This window comes from Grampus griseus (genome assembly GCF_964374135.1).
Source record: "Grampus griseus genome assembly, chromosome: 16".
NCBI classification, from domain to species: domain Eukaryota; kingdom Metazoa; phylum Chordata; class Mammalia; order Artiodactyla; family Delphinidae; genus Grampus; species Grampus griseus.
In genome coordinates this window covers 24,931,600-24,945,938 of record NC_139010.1, presented here as the reverse complement: position 1 = coordinate 24,945,938, position 14,339 = coordinate 24,931,600, and the positions used below count along the sequence as shown (strand labels likewise).

Sequence of the window (14,339 nt, the reverse complement as noted above, 5' to 3'; positions counted from 1 at the left end):
CGGGGTCATAGAGACACACAGGTGACTAAGCTCAGACCCTGCCCTTTGAGAGCCCAATGGGAATGTTCCAGGGGAAGAATGTAGACGGGAGTGAGAAGCAAGTTGCAGCCTGAGAAAAAAATGAACAAGCCTGGAGGAGGCTGGGATGAATGGGCTCTGCCTGCCCAGCTAAAGGCCCAGAGACCCCTCTGGGGTTGTAAAGCAGAAAACTGGGGTACTCTTGACTTCCTCTCCTCTTCTCTCCTGCTCCCATCCCCTCAGACCCGGCAGACTCAACCAATAAATCCACACCATTTAATAGCGACGGCTGAAGCATATAGGGTACTGTGCTAATAAAGCCCTTTGCACACATGACAACTCTTATGAAGTGACTAATATTATCCCCACTTTGCAGATGAGGAAACTGAAGCACAGAGAGGCTTAGTAATTGCCCAAGGCCACACAGCATGAAAAAGCCAAGGCTGGGATTTCACCTCAGGCAGTCTGGTTGCAGGGGTCATGCTCTCATCCCCTGCACTGCTCACTGGCAAGCTGAGGCCTCCAGCTAAGAGCCCTGCTGCATTGGGCCCACACACTGTCTTAAAAAATAGAACACTTTGCTTAAAAATCCATATTTCTGATTTCTCTCTTAAAATTCTCAAATGTGATACCAGATCGGCACTCCCTTTAAACAGGAATTTGCCGCTCTCCCACCTCTCCCCTAGTACCTGGCCCTCTTCCCTTGCGCTAATCCCTGCTCCTAGAGGCAGCTGAAGTCCCGACCTCCTGTGTACCGCGAACCCAGCCCTGTGCTAGGCATGCAGAGAAATGCAAACATTTAAGACAGTTCCTGACTTCTGGAAACTGGGTGGCCAAGATGGGGGATGCCTCAAGCAGAGGGAAGGGAAGGCACCGTGGGAGGTGTGAACAGCATGAGCAAAGGCATGGGCTCCAAAGTGAGGTGCAAACACACCAGGCTGGCTGGGGAGGGGGAGGGTCTGCAGGGCAGGATCCACCATCGGGGCTGGAGAGGCAGGTGGAGCAAGGCGACGAGCTCTGCACCAATGCGGGGCCAGACATCCCCCGCCCCTCCCAGGGTTGTTGGCACAGATGTGTAGGGGCAGGCAGCCCGCAGGCCACGATGTGTGGGGACAGGCCTGCCGGGCAGTTGGGTGAGGGCACCTCTGAAACTCCAGGCCTCACACTCCACATCCCAGGGCAGGCACAGACAGCAAGGCAGAGCTGGGTGCTTGCCAAGGAGCTGCCAGGAAAGCCCACTCACTCCCTAGACGTCATGGAGCAACCTCGGGGCAAGGACAGATATTGGCACAAAGACACCGAGGAGCCCCAGGCAAATCTGCTACAGTAGGACTGCGCCAGCATGCAGCTGGAAAGATTAGCATCTTCCCCAAATACTAAAGCGACTCCTGCTTACAAACCCATGGCTCCCTATGGCCACAGGGGCAAATCTAAGTCCACAGTGAGGCAGAGTTTCTCCAAACTACATTTTCATCGCCCCCCTTTCCAGTGGAGAGCAGCTGAGATGACTCACCATTTCCTGAATCCTGCAAAGACGTAGGATTTCCTTCCCTGCGAATGCCTAAAATTCCTAGCTCTTGGCTTTAAAAGCTCCTATTGATGCTTTTATACCCAGGCCAAATGTCCCCTCCGCTGGGAAGCCTTCCCTGAGCACCTCTCCTTCTCAGTACTCACCTCTAGGCCACCTACCAAGTGCATTACACTTCCCTGCATTCCTACACAACACTGACGTTTAGTGTGATCAGTCTTGTTTCATGCTGTCTACTGTGCATATCGGCCTTCTTTAAACCATGGGTTCTGGAGCACAGGGAGAGAGGGGTGAGTTTCAACCCTGCATCCCCAGGAGCTAGTCAAGGGCCTGGCTGGGGGAAGGTGCCTACAGATTGTTAACAGAATGCTCCACTTGGCACCTCTCAGTACCCTCCTGCCCTGGAAGGCATGTGGGGTTATTACAGACCAGTCGTAATACACTCCCGCGCACTGAGCAAGCACCATTCTGCAGAGAAAGCTGCCACAGCAGAGGGGAGGCAGGGAACCAGAGGTGGCCTCGGGCTCACATCAGAGAGCACTGATAATCTACGTACTGTTGCAGTACGAGGGACTCCAACAATACTTTTAGTACTTCTCACCATTAATGATAGCTGTAATTACTGTAGTAATTACTATAAAAAAGTAATAAATATTACTATTAATAATCCCCATTTTTAAGGCCCCACCATATACCAGGCCCTTCACTTTTTTACATTTTCTTATTTAATCCTCTGAACAGCCCTATAGACGATTGTTCTCCTCTCCTCCTTACAGATGAGGAATCCCAAGCACAGAGAGATTTAGAAACTTATTCAAGGTCACACAGCTAGTCTGTACTAGAGTAGAGAGACTCCACAATTTCTGCCACCCTAGACTGTTTCCTAATTATGACTAAAAATGCCTGTCACGGGGCTTTCTATGGGCCAGGCCCTACGGGTAACAGCTTTACTGAAACATAATTCATGTACCGTACAATTCACCCATTTAAAGTGCAGAATGTCTGTATATGTATATGTATAACTGATTCACTTTGCTGTACACCTGAAACACAACATTGTAAATCAACTCTACTCCAATAAAAAAATTTCTTTTTAAATTAAAAAAAAAAGAAAGTGCAGAATGTAATGGCTTTTCGTCTCTGCACAAAGCTGTACAACCACCACCGCAATCATCTTTAGGACGTTTCCTCACCCCACAGAGGAACCCCGGGCCATTTCAACTGTCAGTCCCAACACACACACCCTCCACCTGGCATCTTAATACCATTTTAAAGACAAAAGGACTGAGGCTCAGAGAACTGCTGGGACTTGCACACCATTGGGCAGAGGATAGGAAGCAGAACTGGGACACAGTCTCCCCTGCCCTCTCCCCATACCGCCTGCCAGGGGTCTACTCTGTAACCCGTTAAAAATGCACGTTCTGCAGAGGGTGGAAAACAGAACCAGATGGTGACAAATCTTACACGTGCGGCTGCTTCCACACCAGGCCCCTGACTCACAGAGGCACTGAGGGCAAAGAGGGGGGGACGTGACGCCTCCCAGCCCCCGTGACCCCAGTGCAGGGGCAGCGAGGCCCAGGAGCCCCGGAGACAGAGGTAGAAGCGGGGCAAGTGGCCTTCAGGAGGCTGGCAGCCTGGGCTCCTGATGGTATGCAGGGGTCCCACTCTGCTGATCTCATTCCTGCACCCCACAACCCCTCCAGGACCCACAAAGTAGTGGCCCCCCCACCCAGGCCTCTATGTGCCTCTCAGGACTTCAGAACCACAACTGCTAGCAGAGAGTCTGTTCTGCACCTGGCCCCAGCCAGGGGACCTGAGATGACCCAGGCCCTCCCTGCCCACAGGACCTGAGGTTTCGGGTCACAGGAGCATTGGGGGGACTGCCACGTTGATTGGCCAGGATCCCCAAGCGAGGCTCTGAAGAGTAGACCAGCAGGCTGCCACTGCTGCCTGGGCGCATTCCCAATCTGGGACCCCAGTGTCTGGCAGCTGCCCCCAACCCCAGAGGAAACACTCTGCAGGTACGACTGGGCCTCCCCACATCGCCTATTTCCTTCCCCCAAACACCCACAAGCCTGCTCTGGGTCAGCAGTTCTCTCTGCTGGCCAAGGGCCTGGCACTTTCTTTCACGTTTATAATGTCTGAACCATTTTGAGCCAATGCCACCTCCTCCAGGAGCCCTCCCTGATCCCCTAACCAAAACAAACGGGTCCTCCTGCTGCTGACTCACACAGGATTGTAATCTGTCTGCTTTTATGTCTGGTTTCCCATTATCCTCCAGACTCATCTGGGGCAGGGGTCCTGGCTTCCTCATTCCTGGTCCCCCGCCTCCGACCCCCTCCCCGACTATGACACACCAGGCCTTCCAGCAGAGCAGGTGGGAAGTGAGATAAAGTGCCCATTCCTCAGTGTCAGGCATGAATTAACCGCCGTGCACAGAACCCGCCCAGTGTCTGTCCCGGTGCCCGTGGTGACTGACTCTGTGGGACGGCAGGAGACGTGGAAGAGATAATGGTCACTGCTCCCACTGCAGGTTCCAGCTGGAAAGGAGGATCGAGTCATCAGTTTAGACACAGCACTTCTCACCAGAGCAGCTGAAGTCCAAACGGCTGCAAGTCTGTCCACACAGAGGAGGGTTTGTTCCGACCGTCTTCCAACTGGAAGGTCTGCTAAGCCATGAGGGCCAAGCTCAGGGTTGGTGTCTTTCCTCTCTGCACCTGCAGCCCCGCCCAGGCCTGGCAGGAGCAGACCCAGGACCCGCCAGGAAGGGGCAGTCGACTACACGTTTACAGTGGCCTGGCTTCAAACTCCTCCAGCAAGGCCTGCCCTGTGTCACAAGGTCCCAATGCCAGAGCTAGAAGGTGCTCTGAGCTCATCCATTACAGGCTCCATGATACACCCAGGAGGCAAGGGAGGCCCAGAGAAGGAGGGCAGCTTGCCCAGGGTCACACAGTCATGGCTCCCAACTCCCAGCCCAGACTCTTCTCAGATAACAGGCTGCTGCTTCCCTGCCCTGGGCCCCCTCTCCTATCCTGCCCTTCCTTCAAGGTCAGACCAAGGCCCACCTGCCCAGTGTCTTCTAGGATCACCTCCCCGGCCCCGTCCAGCATGGTGCTCCCTCACTGGCAAGTTCTTTCCTCTGCCCAGAACGCCCTACCCACCCTCTGGCCCCAACAAACTTCTATTCATCCTTCAAGACCCAGTTCAAATACTATCTTCTCTAAGACAAAGATAATAATCACTCCCATTTACCAAATAGCCCTCCCTGCTGTGCTACAGAAAACCAAAAAGTTACTGTTGAAACTATTTGTGGTGTACCCCCTGCTTAGCACCCAAGTTCCTTGAGGACAGAGACCTGAAGACCTGACTCTCTGCAAAGCAGGGTTACAACAATATCTGTGTACGCACCTCATACAACTGAAAGGCTTTATAAACTATAAAGTCCTGTGCCAATAGAAGCTATATGTATTGATATTATCTTCACACCTCCTCCCCATGACTCAGTTTCCCCACTTACACGATGGCTGAAGTTAATGAATGCACATGACAGTATGTGTGCTGTGCCCGGGCTGTGGCCATGGCTCATGACTGTTGCTGTTATTATTCGTGTCACTTTCACTTTCTCACATCTCCGTGTGGACCCTGCCCATGGCCAGTGATCAGTACGTATTTTTTTGGACAGAATGACTTCAGCATTTGAGACATGGAAGAAGATGGGGTTAAAACCCAGAGTCCACGTAAAGATGCAGGGTGAAATCTTATCATCAGAAGGGCTGCACTGTGGCCTTTGAATCCAAAGGTGGCTCAGCTGGGTGACAGTGAACAGCCCTTGCTCTCACGGGACACAGGGCCATTTTCTGGAGTGGGCTGGAGGTGAGGAAATCGCTGCCCTGGACAGGGAGCCTCTGTGCTGGGCTGTGGTCCCTGTCAGGGACCAGGTCAGGGAGACCCCTGAGAACTGGCCTTAGGGACTGGACTCTGGAGCCCAGGGCACAAGCAGGGGCCCAGCCCAGGAGGTCCAGTTCTGCCTCTCACCAAATGCAGGGACCAGGCAAGCCACTCCCGGAGCCTCAGTCCCACCGCAGAACAGGCTTCCAGGAGCTCATCCATGGAGCCTCCGAGACCTGACCCAGCTTCTGCAAATGTCACATAGAATCGAGTTCTGTCTGCCAGGGAGGCGTGAGTGCAGCCCCTCCTTGGACAAATGAGAAGAGTAAAGCCCAGAGAGGGGAAGTGACTTGCCCGGGTCACAGAGCCAATGAGAACGTTTCCTCAGAAGCCCCCAAAAGTCAGCAACGTCAGCTGAGCATCCAGTGACCACCTGTCGATGTCTGCTGAGCTGGTTCAATGATAAGAAGGTTTCCAGGGTGCAAAGGGTGTGGGCAGTTACATATTAATGGCGATGATCATCCACTCACGCCTCTGTTTAGGTCCCCGTGGACACTGACGGAGGTTGTCAAGGAATGTCACTGAACAGCTTACGGCCCATTCGGCTGATGACTTCAGGTCACCACGTCATTCAGCCCAAGCCGCTGACGCGCACTGGTGCCTTCTATCTCTCCATCTGCAAAGACACGGCATCTCTACGCGATTCCTCACGTCACTTTGGATTTTCAACCAAAACTTGTGGCCACAGCATAGCGCTAGCCACAGGCTGAGGAGAGTCCCAGGACCGCTGAGCCAGGGCGGGATGGCAGCCAAGGCTCACCCTGGCACCAGGACAAGATCTCAGCCTTCTCCAGCTATCCTTACAATCTGCGTTCCTCAACGTCCGCTCCACAGAACCCTCGCATTCCAGGTGATTCTGGTGCACACTCAACTCTGAAAACCAACCACTGCCTAGACCATGCCTCTCAATGGGGGCTCTAGTGCCTCCGATGGGGCAAAAATTGGTTATCTGGGAGGCAGAAAATTTACTCTTTTCATATATAAAGCACAGATATTCAGTATAGCTGTGGTATTAAGGTTTCATTGGGGAGCAATTGGGGAAAAAAATGTCTAAAAGGCTCCTCAGGGGATGATAATGAAAAAAAGATTGAGAAACCCTGGTCTAGAGAAAGGCGGCCATGACATTCAGCAGGAAGATACCTCGTAAGGATGGGAAGATGGTAAGAAGTGTTCCCAGCCCTGCCAGTAAGGGAAGACTCCCCCCCTTACCATCCCCGCATCTGACGCATCCCTCTCTTAAAGCTCAAAGGCAGACGGGCAAGCAGGTCCTTTCCTGGACATATCGGCTCGTGCCTGGCAAAGCAGAGACCATGAAAACAGTGCCCATCAAGGCCCTGGAGCTGCCACGCAGGCTCACAAGGGCCTGATACACAGCAGACGGGGCAGCAAGGGGAATGGGATCCAGCCTGAGTTGAGCACAAGAAGGAGAGAAGCCACCTGTGGCTTTCTGGTTTGCAACATGGAACCAACTAGCAGGGGGTTCCCTGTGCCTGGGAGGAGGGAGCAGGTCCTGAGAAAGGGAACTCACATCAGAGAGCCACGGAAGAGCAGGCTGGCTTCGGGACCAGAGACAGTGGGGCACGAGGAAGGACACAGCAGTAAAAATAATAACGGCGGGCTTCCCTGGTGGCGCAGTGGTTGAGAGTCCGCCTGCCGATGCAGGGAACGTGGGTTCATGCCCCGGTCTGAGAAGATCCCACATGCCATGGAGCGGCTGGGCCCGTGAGCCATGGCCACTGAGCCTGCACGTCCGGAGCCTGTGCTCCGCAGCGGGAGAGGCCACAACAGTGAGAGGCCCGCATACCGCAAAAAAAAAATAAATTAATAATAATAACAGCAGCTGATACCGACAGCCCTGACCATGTGCCAAGCAGGTGTCAACCACTGGCCGTGCTGCCTGGTGAGGTAGGTCATATTTTCATCACCGCACATCAGCTCCAAGAGGGCAGGGTACTGTGTCTGTCTCAGGCACTGCCGTATTCCCAGCTCCCGACTGGCACGTGGAGCGCGCACGGTAAATACGTTCAGAATGAATAAATCCCACTTCATGGCTAAGGGAAAGGACCACAGGAGGGCAAGTAACTTATCCAAAGTGACAGGGCCAGTGAGCGGCACAGCCAGGACCCAACCCCAGCAGAGCCGGCCCGCCTCACGCCTGCGTGTGTCTGCTCTCAGACCCCTGACAGGTGAGCTGTGGTCCCGTGTGTCCGTAGATGGTGAGGGGATGAACAGGATAAGGTACCATCCTATCTCGGCCACTTTACAGCTGGCACAGTATGAACCTGGTGGCCAAAGGGGCACGCGGGGCTCTCTCTGGAACACGGCGCAGCCCCTGACTTGGCCCAGACTGCAGGCTGTGCCCACAGGAATCCCGAACGCACGGGAGCCAAGGAGAAAACCATGTCGGTCTGGCTCGGTGAGGGGGACGGAGAGGAAAGGGGGAGGGTGGGGGGTGCTGCTTGATGAAAGCCTTGTCCCTTACCAATCCGTCGCAGTTGCTGATGGCGACAGCTGCCCCTGGCATGCCCGTGACACCCCCGGTGTAGACACACTCCCTCTGCAAGGGCTGACGGAACAGCTCCCGAAAATCCTCCTGCCACTCCACCGAGGCTCCGGGCACCACCAGCCGCCGGTTGGGCCGCAGGTGTAAGTGCAGTTCCTCCCCAGAAACAGTGACGTTGAAGTAGAGGGAGGAGCGCCCCCCGCTGCCAGGCTGCAAGGTCACTCCTTTGGGGCGCAGTGGGCTTCGAGCCACCCGCAGGGGACCGGAGTGTGACCGTGGTGCGGGTGGTCTGTCCACCTCTGTACTCCCTGAGGAGGCTGCTGGTGGCCCAGATACCACGTGGGAGAGGAAGCGTCCCTGAGAATCTGTGCTGCAGGGCACCGTCACACCATAGTCACTGAGCTTTCTTGAGAAGCTCAACTCTGTTGGAAATAAAGAAAGAGTTACTTCAGTGCCGTCTGGGCAGAGCTAAGCGGGAGAAGCTGGAAATCCCATGGGGGCAGGAAGGGCTCTGCAACCTTGACCGTCACCTTGGAGGAACCCCTTAGCCCAATTTCATCTATTTCTCATCCAGTGCTTCCAGAGCCCTTGGATCTCTGCACTTGGATGATCGGTGTTCAAGTTCGTAAACTGCTAGACACACGTTGCTCCCCACAGCCCCCAGGCCCTTGTTACAGCTGGCGGAGGGAAACAAATGATGCCAGAGTCCTGTCACTCTAGCAACAAACCTTCCAACCTTGGGCACTACAGAGGAAATTCCCCGAAAGCCCCCAGGGCAAAGAGGGATGGCTGGATGTGCCCAAACTCCCCAGTGCCCTGAAGTCACCAGCCCACCCCGGGGTAGGTAGGGCCCTCGTCGCCAAGCTCCCGGAACACAGCTGGCAAAACAAACACACCTAGAAACTCAGGGCCTCCTGGGCACGTGTCAAGGAGAAAAGAGGAGCTGGAGAGGGAAGGGAGGGAATGCAGGTTCCACATTTTTCCAGGTTTAGAAAGAAAACTTTTTTAAGCAGCAGTGGCTGCCGAGATTTTCACATGGCCCAGCCCCAAGCTGGGTAAATATAGATCTTCAAAAATAAAAGTAGACACAGGGGTGACCTGCCCACTCGGACTGAATTAAGCGTGAGGTCATGGCCCCATGCTCCAGGCCGCATGCCAGCAGCCCGTCCTCACACAGCTCTCGCTAAGCCGAGCCAGGCAGGGCAGGAATGACAGCTCCCTGGCTTCTAGGCCTAGTGATTCATGGATAGGACTTAGGGAGGAATTTTCATTTCCACACAGCTCTATCTCGTGTCCCCAGCCCCCTTCACGGCACTGATAAAACCTAGAAAATGATGTGCCCTGAAAATCCCTCCTGCCCAAGGCAGTTATTGGAGGGCGGGGAGGGAGACGACGAACTTTCCTCTGGTTTTACCCTTTGCAGCAGAGCACCCCCAAGACTTCAGCTAGGGGGATCCTGTTTGGTACGTGAACAGAGCTCAGAGACAAGCAGGCACCCTGCCTGGAACTGACCAGAGCCCCCACCCCATGCTCAGAGCCACCAGGAGGGCACCTCACACTGCAAAGTGAGGGTGGAGTGTGTCTGATCTGCGTGTGAGAGGCTGTCTGCACAGCACAGAGTGTGAGAATGCTGGGGGAGAGGGATGTATGTGTGTTTCTGTGCAGCAGTGTGAGTGCCCGGTGTTCACTGGGGTGTGGGGCAACCACCTGCCAGCCTGATTCTGTGTGTGTGACAGACACTTGCACATACGTACACACATATGTGCACACATGCATACAAGCTGGAGACAGAGAAGACACTGAGAGAAAGACACACAGGAGCGAGAGACAGAGAGTGAGAGAGAAACACAGAGACCAAGAGACAGATACACAACCCCTAAGAAAAGGCTCCTATCCTCAAGTGCTCTCCTGGAGTCTCTCCCTAGTCTTGTGCCAGAAAGGAAGAGAAATCCCCGGACAGCGTCGGTGGCACTGGGGTAAGAAAAGAGAGCTCAGACCCAGCGTGTGCACAGCCTCCCACCCGCTCGAAAGCTGCCGGGCTCCTCGGGCACCCTCGGGCCACCCTGACCCGCGTGCACCCCGGACCCCGCGCGCCCCTGCGCGCCCTACCCGCACGCACCTGGGGTCCTGCTGCCCGCGTTGGCGCAGAGCGCACAGTGCAAGAGCAGCAGGCAGGACAGCCGCGCGCGGAGAGGAGCCATGTGGCCGCGCGGGCACGCGGGCCGGGAGGGCGCCGAGCCCCGAGCTCCGGGCTGCGAGCGAGACTGGGGCGCGCTCGGGGCTTCGGCCGGCCTCCGCCTCCTCCGCTGCCTCCCGCCTCGCAGCCTCCAGCCGCCCGATCCCGGCCCCCCGCGCGGCGCCGCCGTCTGGACCGCTGGCTCCGGGAGCCCGAGGTTGCCGGCGGGAGAGCGGAGCGGCCGACGCGCCAGCGCCCCCACTACCAACTGCTGGCGGGTCAATCCGCCAGCGCCTTGACGCTCCGGGACGCTGCGGGAGCCGGGCAAGTGGACCGCGGGGCGGGCCGGGGGTGGGCACACTGGCGGGGCGGGGCCGGGCGCGGGTCGGAGCTGGGGGCTCAGAGCGCCCGTGGGCGGGGCGCAGGGCTCGGATCGGAAGTGCCACGCGGAGCCCGAGCTGGGGCTTCGGGCTCCCTGGGCGAGTGTCCCCTCAGGCTCATGGGCTCCCCGGGAGTGATGGCCCTTACTTTCCTAGGCTCCTCCGCCCCACCACCCTTTACTTGACTGCAGGGCCCAGTTTCCAGAGCTCCTGGGCCGATGGGATGTCTCGCCTTTGGATGGCGAGATGGTGAGCACCCCCCCCCAAGAGAGTGTCTCCTTTCTCTCCTAATGGTCTTGATGTCCCCAGTAATCTTCCGCCCCTTGAATCTACCCATTTTGTAGACTACAGCTCCCTGGGCCCCCAAGTGCAGTGACTGATCTGTGTCTTAGTCAAGAGCAGGGCTGAGCAAGGTGAGCCGAGAGCCCTGGCATTACAGTCAGCCAGACCTGATTGAAATCCTAGCTCTGAGCCTCGGTTTCCTCGTCTGCGAAATGGGTGTTAATTATAGCACATAGTAAGGTTCAATAAACAACCATTCTCTGCTTCCACACCTGGCACCAATGTATCCACCACACAGCCTAAGGTGGGAAAAACTGAGTCTAAGAGATAAGAGTGGCTGCTGGTTTTGCAATGCTGCTGAGACCCGTTCAGTAGTCAGGCAAACAGGCCAACTCCTCCTTTCCTTTCCTGCTTTACTCTGTGAATGTGTTCCTAACAATTTTCGAATGCACTGTAAATCCAGAGGTGGGAATTGGAGAAAGGAGTTTTGTTATTTTTGGTTTGTTTTGTTTTTAAGAACTGCAGAGTAAAGAACCTTTCTGTAAAGTGTATAAAGACCCCTAATCTTTCTTTTGAGTTCAGACATTTTGTTGTAGGGCTTTCTTAAAGGGTGGCCAAATTGTGGATGCAAATTCTCTGACCAGACTTCTCTTGGGAATCCCTGGGTCCCCTGAAAGAGAACTTGGGTTCCTGCCCTCTTCTCTCCATGTGAGGTTTCCCAGTCCACACCCTCCCTGGGCTCTGAATATGGTCCCACTTTGTGGGCAGAGAGCTGGAATCTTCATCCTCACGGCTCCAGGACCTGACTCAGGCCTCCTGGAAAGCAGCACTTGTGGAATGAATGAAATGACATCAGGGTTTTGGAGGGCCAGTACATTTATGAAGGAGGTTCAGAGAGCTGAAGTGACATGTCCCAGGACACACAGCTCATTTGCAGCAGAGCTGGCATCAGGACCCAGAATCTAGTGCTGAGTAGGAGAGAGAGACAAGGGTAGGGGTCAGAAGGCTGTTGTAGGCTAGACTGCCAGTACAGACCAAGTGACCAAGGGCAAGTCATTTCCCCCTTTGGGCTGCAGTACCTCATCTGTCAAAGAGGAAATGGTGAGGATCACAGGAGTCACAGACGTAAACTTTAAAGTCCTGTGGAAATGCAGAGTGTGTTCTATTCCAAGCAACATCAGAGCATCCAGTTATTTGAAATGGCACCAGCAAACAGATCTACATTAAGTTTGGGAAGAACAGAGTTCTCTTTCTCCTCTTTCTGGTTCTTTAAGATCCGTGAAGTCAAGGGCCAGACTGTGGTTTTGTGTGTGAGGGCTGATGAAGCAAGAGTGTGAGGTGTCCACGTGTCAGTGGGAACTTGCAGGAGAGGCAGTGAACCGTCTCCATTCTGGCCCTCCGCAAACCCGTCAGATGAGCTCAGGATTAAATGGCCTGCCTCCCTTCTCAGGGGCTCAGTTTTCCCAGCTGCAGAGTGGGGGCCCTGTGGCGACAGAAGGGAAAAGTCGTGGCATGTGATTGCTAATTTTCTCCCTCTGCAGGGCCATCCCAGGGGAACTTGCAGTGCTCTCCCTGGACTCCACCCCATACTTCCTGCCTTAGACTTGGTAAGTCAAGAGGGAGAGACTACAGCTGGGACCCCAGCAGCCTGACTCATGAACTGTGGGCTGAGGCCTTCCCTGGAGCCAGTCTCGGCAAGCAGAGAGCAAAACCTTTCCCTGGCTCTCTACCCCAACCCCCTTCCCTGGGGCTACAATGGTTGCTTTTGTTGGCAAATATTGTATGTCCAAGCTCTTTTCTACTGAGGAAGCCTTTGTTAGGAAGAGGGGACATGGGAGCAGAGCTCAGAGCCTGGGCCAGAAGGTGGAGGAAATGGCTGCGTGGCCGGCCCTGTTTCTGGAGATGATCGGAGCCAAAGCAAAGAAATCTCCTGGCATCTGCTGGAACCCTCCAAGGACGGCAGGTTCTGGGTTCCCAGTCTCTCACCTGAGATTCTGCTTGGATGTTTCTCTTGCTCACAGCCCTCCGACACTTGTCCAACACTCCTCCCGTCCAAAGCCCTGGCAGGAGATGGGGAGATGCAAACAGCTTGCACTGCACACAGTCGGCAACCACCTGGAAGACATGACAGGTGCAAGAGAAAGCCTGACAACCAGGAGAGACAGGAACGGAGAAGTGCGCACCGGATGCGGATGCGGGAGGAGGGTCACCCGTGAGCGCCCCCTGACGAGGAAGACAGCCCCAACCACTGGCACATTCTCCTTTGAGCACAGACAAAACCCTAGAGACTGGGGCTGGAGGTGCCCTGAGACAGTCTCCAAGCCAGTGCCCCAACCCCATTTTACAGGTTCTGTCTAGAGAGGGACGGGGCTCGCCTCTGGTCACACAGCTAGTTTACAGTGAGACTAAACCCAGGTACCTGCTCTCTCACCTGCAGGAGCACAGCCTCTCTCCCAGGTACCAGCTCTTTCCCTCCCCTGCTCCACCTTCCAAGAGGAGGAAGAGGGGGTTTGAGGTTGAGACAGCAAAATCTCCCCACCTCAGGGGGCGCCACAGACGCCCCTAAGGAAGCAAGAGCCTCAGCCTGAGACAGGTCTGCGCAGCAAGAAGCCCGGAAGTCCCTGGCAGGATGTGGATGGGGGACACGGCACACTAGTGGCATAGGCTTGTCACAGCTTGGGGGCCCAGCAGGTGGCTGTCATTTGTTGAGTGCCAGCTGCTGTGCTTTACATGTTACCCTGAAACACACACAGAGCAGCCCTTTCTTGTGTCTCCTGGTGGGACCAGTGGCCCTCTGAGCTCTGACGTACTCAGGTGAGGAGAAAGGGAATTCCCCCCTAGCTCAGTGACAGCCACACCATCCACCCAGTTAGGAAGCCAGACAGCCAGGCCACCCTAGTCACCAACTCACCTCCAAGCCCTATGTGCTCAACTCCAAAGGACCCCCAAATACAGCTACTTCCATCTCAAATGCGTCCCCTGCCCCACCAGGTCACCAGCGTCCCTTCAATGGCCACTGCCATAAGTTTGTCCTAACAGACCCTCTCCCCAGCTCTGGCCCCTGACACCTCTTCTCCAACTGCATCCGAGGACATATTTGAATCACACCTTAGATCATGTATCTGCCTTTGCTATAAAACCTCCAAAGGCTCTGTTACTCTTGGGACAAAGACCAGACTCCCTAACACAGCCTATGAGGCTCTGCACAGGGTGGTCCTGCTGTCCTTCCTGCCTCCGTGTCCCCCCACTCACAGCCCTCCAGGCTAGCTCCTTGTATGCACCATGCTCATCTTGCCTCAGGGCCTTTGCACAGGCTGTCCACTCTGCCCTGAATGCTCTATCCTGCCTCTTTGCCCAGTCAATCCCTGCTCACCGTTTGGACAGCCTTCTAGTCGTCACTACCTGAAGCCTGTCTGGCCCGCCCAACCAGGGACACCATCTCTGTCCATCTCCTTCACAGTACTTCTCACTGTTGAGTTTCACCTGATTTTGTGTGATTCACAG

General features: G+C 55.2%; 1 protein-coding gene across 2 annotated transcripts in view; it reads right to left on the bottom strand.

The window, feature by feature from the left end:
* ADAMTS14 (ADAM metallopeptidase with thrombospondin type 1 motif 14) overlaps positions 1-10,213 on the bottom strand; it is a gene marked incomplete at its 5' end in the record, with an annotated part of 90,406 nt that extends 80,193 nt beyond the window's left edge. Inside the window, 2 exons of one of the 2 annotated variants that reach the window (XM_082674188.1) lie at positions 7,977-8,419; positions 10,117-10,213. In XM_082674188.1, coding sequence (XP_082530314.1) covers positions 7,977-8,419; positions 10,117-10,198 — 525 coding nt within the window. The remainder of the gene's footprint in view (positions 1-7,976; positions 8,420-10,116) is intronic. The other variant, XM_082674187.1, reaches the window with a different exon arrangement.
* Positions 10,214-14,339: the final 4,126 nt, after the last annotated feature.